Source organism: Limulus polyphemus, unplaced genomic scaffold (assembly GCF_000517525.1).
Source record: "Limulus polyphemus unplaced genomic scaffold, Limulus_polyphemus-2.1.2 Scaffold30, whole genome shotgun sequence".
In the NCBI taxonomy this organism is placed as follows: Eukaryota; Metazoa; Arthropoda; class Merostomata; order Xiphosura; family Limulidae; genus Limulus; species Limulus polyphemus.
In genome coordinates, this window is record NW_013665640.1 from 1,615,033 (window position 1) to 1,624,861 (window position 9,829).

Here is a 9,829-nt window from a genome sequence, read left to right on the forward strand (position 1 = left end):
TGAAGCCACGAGTGTTTTCTAGATGTGCGGTATTCTTGTATATAAGACTGCCAAGAAGTGATTGCAACAATGTGAATTGATTGCAGACAGAGATAGAGACGGGAAAATTGAGTCAAGCGCGTGAATCTTTCATTGTGAATTATAGCATTTGTTTAATTTATAGCGTGACTGTGGAAATTAAGTGTATTGCAAAGTTGTATTGAGAGAGAATAAACTAGTTTTATTTAAGAGGAGACTTGTATTGCTAAAGTTTTTCTGAAAGAATTTTTATGGAAAAATAACAAACGAACACAGAGGAGTAACAATATAGAAGTATGATTATTGTAGACTAACAGTTCACAGATATTTGATATAGCATTTTAAGATCACTTTGATTATCATTTATCAAGTTTTTCAAGTCTGTTTATATATTTTAGATTAATTAAAATAGCATTCAGCAGGATGATTTCACACTATATAATTTATACTTTAGTATTATACCTCTATATGAAAGATTGAAATCTTTTTAAAATAACTAGAAGAGTGAAACTGATATTCAGAACTACTGCAGACTCTTAGATTGCTTTAAAAAATAAATTTGTTTCTTGCATAATTGAAATTTTTATTTTATATTTGTTATTTTTAATCAAGGTTTTTTTGTGTGTAAGAAAACTAGTTATTATCCTAAAACAGCTATACAAAGTAGATGTCTGTAAGTATTTGATTGTGAAATTAATTTTGATGACGGACTGTAGAAGTAGCATATGGTTTATAGGATGCCTATTCTGGTGATTCCAGAGATGGATAGGCTATCATATGTGAATAAGTTTAAAATATCTCTTGAAAAATAATGTTCAAGGGTAATCTAATTGAAGTATTCACAATTGTTAAGATAATTTCTAAGATTGAGGCATCAGATCTGTTTGTCAGTAGGGCAAAGGAGCATAAATATTAGAAGTTATATACATTGCCAATTGAAGCATTTTTATTTTTCCAATAGATTGGTAAGTCTGTGAAACATTCTGCTATTTAGATTAGTAGTAACTACAACTAAGGAGTGTTAGAAATAGAATGGTTAATAAAACATAATATATAAACAACAAGGAACCACATTGTCCTTCAAAGTTGTCCTTGAGAAAAGTAAAAATTTAAACCCACCCTTTACTTTCCAGGAAATCATTAATTTCCCTCTTTTACACTTCTGTAAAGTGCTGCCCTCTACTACTGTCAATGGCTACTTATTCAATAAGTCAGTTGTCTTCTTAGAAAACAAAAAGTTATCTTAACTGAATCCCAACTTGTCCTTTTCAAATCTCAAATTTGTGTCTTGTTATTCTTATATCTTTAGAATATAGCATAAAAAAATCAGAAGCATTAATCCTATTGATTCCTGGACAATCTTATAAACTTCAATAAAATCATCTATTACCCTTCTTTTGTCAAGAAAAAATAAGTTGAGAGATCTTAACCTATGCCTATAAGATAACACTTCTATCTACAGAATTATCCTAGTATCCCTCTGAATCCTGCCTTATATACTGTAGCTTAGGGAGACCAAAAATGTACACAATATTCCAAGTGAAGCCTAACTAGTGATTTATATGTTGATAAATATTTTTGATTTGTAATCAGTGTGTGTCTAAGTATTTCCTAAAATTCTATTAGACATAACTTCAATAGCTTGAGTGACTTTTCCACCACTATTCCAAGATTCTTTTCTTCAATCACACTATTGAGTTTGTTACAATCTATATTAAACATTTACCCGAGTTATGATAACTCAAATGCATTACCCTGCATTTACTGTAATTAAAGATCATTTGTCCAGCTTACCAATTGATGTAGGTCATTTTGTAGTACCTCATCATCTTCGATATATCTAGAAATACCTAAAACTTCAATGTGATCAGCAAAGTTTACTAATTTACTCATTATGCTTTTTTTTTATTATCACTGGTGTAAATAAGAAAAAGCAAAGGCCCAACAGTGACCTTTGAGGTACTCCACTAGTAACAAGGGTCCAGTTTCAGTGAGACTACATTAATAACAACCTTTTGCTTTCTAGCTCCCATCCAACCACTCTGCAATTCAGTTTAATCTTTTGTGTAATGCCTTATGAAAAGCTTTTTAAAATATTAAAAACACCAATCTGGATAACAAGTAGCTTACTTCAAAAAAAAAAAAAAAAAAAGATAAATTAGTAATGCAAGATTGCCCTTTGGTGAATCCTTATTAATTTTCATATATGATACTTAAGTAGACCTGGGTGATTAGTGAAATATGCTAATTGACTGATCACCAGGCTCATTAATCAGTTATTCACACATTAGGAGAAAAACAACTCGTAATGCTAAAAACCTGGTTTCAATACTCACAGTGGGCGAAGCACAGATAGTCCATTGTGTAACTTTGCCTTTAGCAACAAATATAAGGCAGTATTTTGATTTTTTAGATAGATGGAATAATTGGAAACCCTAATTTCAAGTAGTTGGTTTTTTCATGAATTGTACCATTAATTAATTAAGCCAAACAAGCTTGAATTAATCTAAAATAATAATAAAAAAATCATAATTGCAGCATTTCAATTACTGGATAGTTGGGATAATCAATAAGACTGATTTTGATTAGTTGATTATTTTTGTGATGTCAATCAATTTAATCATTATTTTGATTCATCGGTTATTTTATGTGACACTAGTTGATGTATTTGATGTTCATAGATACTTGAGGTAATTGCTCAGTTATATATTTCAGAAAATAATTGTATAAAGCTTCTTTTATCTGATTCTTGAATTTTCCATCTACACAGCTACCTGGCTGATAATTTCCAGGGCAACTCTTTATCACTCCTCTTTAAAAATTGGAGTAACGAAAGCAACTCTTGAATCCTCACGCACCTGCCCACCCTCCATTGTAGAAGTTTACTTTTTAAGGCACTGGTGAGAATTTTCTACCCACCTGAGAAGATAGAAACAAAGTGATCTTATTCATTAGCTGTTTACACATATGAAAATATATATCTAACCTATATAAAAGCCAGTGTGTGTCACGAAACATCAAGCTTGATTTCTTAAAATAGGAGGAGTCATAAAAGCCAAAATGTATATATCCAGATATAATAGTTCAATTACTGTCTGCCCATTATGATTTTAGTGATGGGGATACAAGGGGACAGTGAGGGGGGGGTGGGTGTTATAAAATTTTATAAGTGTAGGGAGTGTTGGTATAATAAGTCTAAAGTAAAGATGTTGTGTGAGATCACGTAGCCTAGAGCCAAGTGCATAAAATTTAAAATATTGATTCAATTTTAAGCTTAAATTGCTTTTGAATTAAGCTTTTTTTTTTGTTATATCACCAACATTTGTAATAACTAAACAAACCTCTTTAATCAATGGAGACTCTAAGTTAAGAAATCAACAGATATTTTACCAGTTTTATTGTCTGTACACTTCATTTTATACTTTCAGTGCTTAGACTAACAAAAATATTACATTATACTTTTGTTGCTAAGCAACATGACATGAAAGCCAATGTTGGAACACATGTAATCAAAATGCACTGGCTTTTCTATATATTAGAAGTTGTTAATCTAACTAATTTTGTAAAATTGATTTATTTCACTTAGCCATGAAATGTGAGGTTAGGGCATACTATGGGGTGGGGGTGGTAGTACTTGCTCTGCCATTTTTGTAATATGTTGATCAACATTGGTTCAAAAGCTGCAATTTTTCAATCCTATTTGGTAATGAAAGATGGAAAATTGCCGGTGCTACTATAGCGTGCGGTCTACTGGGACTTTTACACTTAGTTAAATAGACAGGTCAAGTCAGGTCATGTGGGGACTGCTATGATCCCTCTGAGGTATGAGTAACATGGTCCGGTGGGTCTTGGTAGACTACGGATACTGCGATAGATCGCACGCTATAGTAGCACCAAATTGCCTTTAGCAATGATGAAAGAAGATGGATTGATACAAACAACAAGTTGACATAAACCTCCAGCAAAAGGAAAGTTGGAAGTTACATTTATGGTAGGAAACTTATCTATACCTCATGATGTGTGGATAATTTACATCAAGGAAAGGTGCTTATTGGGAACTATCTTCATGTAAAGACATAGATGTGAGGTTAGTCTAGCTTCACAGTCTATGACTAGGAAATCCTTCAGCACTACATGACTATTGCTACACCATAGGATGAACTTCTAGTAATAATAAAGAGGAAGGTCATTGTATCACCAAAAGGTGAAATACTTGTACCAGGACTTGTTAGAAAGACATTTACATCTAGCGACTGGGGTGCAGTAGAACCAAATACTTCAGTGTATCCTTGGGGATTAATGGTTGGAAGAACTCTCATGGGCCTGAATAATAAAGATATCATCATTAGGGCCATGAACACAATGAACCATAAAATTTGAATCAAGTCTAGATGAGACATTGCAAGATATGAAGCTGTACAGAAAGAATTTTCACATTAAATATCATCAGAAGTGATAAACTTTAATGCAAGATGTAGGAAGTTTGATGTCAAATCCTCACATAAGTATAACTTACCACCTCACATACAAGAGCTCTGGAGGTCTTACAGCTGATTAATCCCATAGATTATATGACTTGCTCATGGAGTATCAAAATACCTTCTCCTGTGGATGTGGTGACTTAGACTAAACAAATAAAATACCTCACAAGATTGATACTGGAGGTGCAGCTCCAGTATGTAAGTTAGCAACTGAAATGCAACTTACTGATCCTGTCTCTTTGTATTTTGATTACCTTAAAATCATAACTTAGCTATTTCAAAATGATAACAACCTCATTCTAGCACAGTACCACAACACTTAAAAGATTTGTATTATTTTTTTTTATACTAAACTATACACAAGGATGAAACTATCATAGAATGTAATTTTATCAAATTTTCATTATGTGAGTAATACATATTTTTAAGAGTGTAAATGCAATTGTAGAATCATGCTGGATAAGGGAATTATTTTTTATTTTTCCAGATAGTTGCACCTGTGATTCACTCTTTGAAAGAATATCTAAACTACTCAGTTTTTGGCCATCATGACAGAAGTGGAAAATGACAGAGAGTCCAAACCTAGGGCTGAAGAAAATCTAATTTTTGAAGACAGTAACTACATTGTTCAAACACTATCAAATCTGAATAAACTGAGAAAAAATAAGCAATTCTGTGATGTTGTTTTGCAGGTAATAACTTTTTTCTTACATGTAAATGATTCAGAAATGAACTTAAAGTGGTAATATATTTAGATTCACATAAAAATTAATACATATTCCATCCATATAAATAAAACAGTGACATGAAATACTTAGTTTTGCTTGCACATGTATACGTGTGTTGTTTTGTGTGACAAACTATCAACGAAAATGACTGAAAATAGAACAATAATATATCGAAGTTTTAAGTATATACAGTATGGTTAAATTAGAAACTAGACTGCACTACTTGTCAAAGTAGACCTGAATGTTCATTTGATATAGTAGGCTAGTTTTACTTTATTTTTTAAACAATAATTTGTCAGTATTAATACCCTTATCATCCACTATTTAAAACTTTATAAATTTCAGGCCTAATCTTCTTGGGTAAAAACTAAAATGACTATCTCTCAGAAACATATAAGGGAGTGAAAGTATGATTTTTTTATTTTTCCTTTTGCTATCTAATTAATTATATAATAATTGTTTTGAATGTGAGGTTAAATAAGAATATGCAAATTCCTCAAGAAATGAAAGTGTAAAGTGTGTTAAGTACACAAAGTTCATCTTTTATAATAATGTGGCTGTTTGTATAGATTATGTGTATCAGTAATTTTAATAAAAACATTAATTAATAATTTTGTTTTTTACATTAGTACCAAATATAAAGAGTGTGGGTCTCGTATTGGAAAGCTGGTCAGTATACTCATAATCCATAAAATAAATATTGTATTGATTCAAAAGACTGAGGCCTATTAATAGATTGCTAGTTTGACATTTTATCCATAGTGAATGGGTAATAAATGTAAAAATGTTTAATTACTCTACCCTTTAACTTTAATTTGTGTAAGATGAGTGTATTTGTACCTCAATAAACCTATAAGGTAATTTTATTTAATTGCTGATAATAATGAAAATAAGTAATGTATCTGATGCTTGTTATTTACGTAAATTATCAGATACTTGGGTAATAATACTTGCAAAGTTAAACATGTTGCTGAAACAAACATGGAGCAATCTATTGTCTTAGGAAAAGGAATGTGACATTATATCTATTAAAGGTACTAACGTTGCACAAGACTGTTATAGAATAGTTCATACATATTTATTACATTCTTGTAATCCACTGATGGATTATGGAACATGTAACTTAGACTGTAATTAATATATTTCAGGTTAATCATCCCGATGAAGCATAGATCATTTAAATTTTATCTTTGATTACATATGAAATGAGGGAGTAGTTTAAACCTAACTGGGTTTAACACTGCATTGTAGATAACAGACTATACCTGTGTCAGATATCATACAGTTGGTAGACTATATATGTAGGAATGACCAAGGTACTCAATAGGTAAAATACAAATATGCATGCTAAAAAAATCAACAATAACAGAAAGTTTTACTTTAAAAGATGATTGCCACTCACTTTCATTTGTTTCTCTTACAACAAGCCCAAAAAACATGGCAAGAAACCATTGCGAAGATGCCGAACCAGAAAGTGACCGACCCATCAAATTTTTCATCTTACTTTTTCTTGTTTCAGTTGAGCTATCTACAATTACTTTACCACTGACATTGGTTTCAACCTAAATCCACTCTATGTGTTTCTGAGAAGTGCATGATGTCATTGCGTAGTCGTAATAATAATAACAATTCTAATTTAAAGAATTTTATCATTACCCCTTGAAATTAGCTTTTTCTTCTTTTTTTTATACAGAAATCTGGTGTCCCTTTAAAAAGCTTAAGAACAGGGTGAAATAGGAATTACCAGCCAATAATATATGCACATTAGGTGACTGTAACATGTAGATACTCAATGATGCTCATATATTATGTATGAAGTGAGGGAGTAAAAAAAAAAATAAATCCACGTCACAAATCAAGTAATAGAAAAACATTTTGTAAGTTTAAGATGACGTATGGATGGCAGTGCCATAAAAGAATGCAAACAGGAACTTAACTTTCAGTATTAAAATTTAATGTTACACTGTAAAACGTATACTTGTCTTTAATATTACTGCAGTTGAAAGTTATATATTCCTGACTGCTGGTATGAAATTAGTTTATCATAATATCGTGGTCATGTCAGAGCAGGCATCAATGTAGTGTTAGTAAGAGCTTAGGACTTACATAGAAGGAAAACCAAGTTGAGTCAAAACATGTCTTGATTATTACAGATTCTCACTATGAGGTTGATCGAATTGACTGACCTTGTAACCATTTTGTACTTGTGAATTTAACAGTGTAACATTAAATTTTAATATTGAAAGTCATGTAGGGATGAACAGCTATACATAGATCATCCCTACATCATTTAACATGTGCAAAATGTTTTTGTTACTTAATACAGGCAAAAACCAAAAGATAATGCTGTCAGGACTGTTGCCCAGGAGAGTAACAGTATACAGGAAATTTGTCTTCATTTTAACTTTAAAATTGCTGATTGGGGTCCAGACTACTTTGGGTTCTTAAACATATTTTTCTGAACTATTTGTGCACCAAATTGTTTGTAGGTCCAGGACTGTTGCTTACTGGATTCCTGATAACATACAAGTCACAAAAAGAATTTAAAGAAAAACACTGTTAATATTGAAATAATTCCCACTAAATATTTATGGAGTTTCTGGTGTATTTAACTTTGAAAATGTAACAGACAAAAAAATAAAAAAAAAAGGTACCAATATGTGAACCCCACCAGTAATGAATGGTATGTACTCGATTCTAATTTGAAGATAAATGTGGACTCTCACATTTCACCCATCGTTATTATTCGACATCATTGTCATTCATTTACAGTTAAAGTTTGAATTTTATGAGGTGTGATTATATTTATTAAAAATTTTAGAGCTTATGATGAGTTTCTTGAATATTTAAATTTCAAAACCAAGTTTACATGTATTTATTTTTGAATGCCAACATCTGTGGGAAATAGATTAAGTTAATAAATTTCACAAACATATATTAAAGTTTTAAAATCTTTCATTTTATTTTTCATATAAGAAAAAAAAAGTTATTACTTATAGTTCATGTCCAATGCCACAGAGTGTAAGTTATTAATGAACTTAGCCACTATTAATAATTATTGAAAAAAATTCAAAATTTTAATTTTTTGAACATTCAATTGTTTATTGGTACTGTTTTTTTTACTATTGAAAGAAATTGTAAGTAGATTTTATTAATTCTATTTTATTCCACAATATTAGATTGGAACAGCCCAAGACATTCGAGAGATACATGCTCATCGAGCTGTCCTGGCCAGTGCTAGTCCTTATCTTTTTGAGCTTTTTGCTGCTGACCATAATGGTGGTCATGTGTATCAGTTTAAGAGCAATGGTAGTTTTGACTTTGATTCTTTTGAAGTGCTTGTGGAGTATGCTTACACTGCTAGGTTAGTGCAATAACTAAATAATTGCTATTAAAATTAGAAAATTTTACATATTAACTTTTTTGCCTATAACTTGTAATAATTTGTTAATGCTGAAAGCAAGCTTGAAATAATGTATTTTTGTACTGTTATTTCTCAAATGGTTTTTAAGTAACAATTTACTAAGTTTATGCTTGTATTGATAAAAGTTGAAAACAAAATTGAAATCATTTTTTATTTGCAAGTATAGCTAGAGTTTAACTGAACTGCAGTTCTTACCATGTATTGTATCATAGATTTTAACTTGCATCTAGATATATGCTAAACTGCTAGAATTTAAATACGATATGCCTCCTTACAACAGGTTAAGCAGATTTTTATTGGCATGGTAAACATGTATTTAAGTCTAATTTGAATGCCAAAATTGTCACTCAAACATACCTGAATTATTAAAATTAATTGCATAAAAGAAACCTTAACTTCCAAGTTTGATCATGAAATACTGTATTGCATTATAAGGCTAGCACACCATCTTGAAAAATTATAATTTTTCTGAAGATTGTTTAGAATTCAAACATAATTCTTCCAACCAGGGAGGTGTATTAGTCAACTATCATTTTTTAAAAGCCATAAATCTAATTATTTTATTATTGTTTATTAAAGACAGAATTTGGCAGGAACCGTTAGTTATGTTAATTCTCAAAAGTTGTTCATTACAATTCTTTTCTTGTTAATGCTGGTTTTAAGTAATTTAACTTAAACATTTCAGGGTAGCACACTATTCTGTAAAGTTCAAAGGTGAAATGAAAATTGAGATCAGGTAGAAATTGAACCTGTTACTGTTAACTGAACAAATGGCTTTTCAAACTAAGCTATTATATCTTAACAGCCATAAATCTGGAGTATCTGTCCAGTTAGCATATCAGTGGATTCAAATCCCTCCCCATCTCTTCAAAATTTTAATTTCTTCATAAAGAGTTCACACAAAGCTAAAAATATTTCTGCTTAATTATAATTGTCAAATGTTAAGTTTTATTCGCCAATTGTCAATTAAAGGCTTTTACTTATACTTCTTAATTGTATATACTGTGTTGTTGTTGTTGGGCTGAGGATTCTTCTACAGGGATGTTTGCACTTGTTTTCAAAATAATACATATATTCAGAACAGGTTAAAAGTATGTACAACAAATTCTTTACACTACAGAGATTATAGGCATATCATAAACACTATATATATATATATAGTTCTCTTCTTGTTGTAC

The 9,829-nt window shown here is 30.6% G+C and overlaps 1 protein-coding gene across 1 annotated transcript in view; it reads left to right on the plus strand.

Moving 5' to 3' along the window:
* LOC106459803 (influenza virus NS1A-binding protein-like) overlaps positions 1 to 9,829 on the plus strand; it is a 64,269-nt gene that overhangs the window by 34,151 nt on the left and 20,289 nt on the right. Inside the window, exons 2-3 of the mRNA XM_022386731.1 lie at positions 4,987 to 5,191; positions 8,407 to 8,591. Coding sequence (XP_022242439.1) covers positions 5,048 to 5,191; positions 8,407 to 8,591 — 329 coding nt within the window. The 5' untranslated portion in view covers positions 4,987 to 5,047. The remainder of the gene's footprint in view (positions 1 to 4,986; positions 5,192 to 8,406; positions 8,592 to 9,829) is intronic.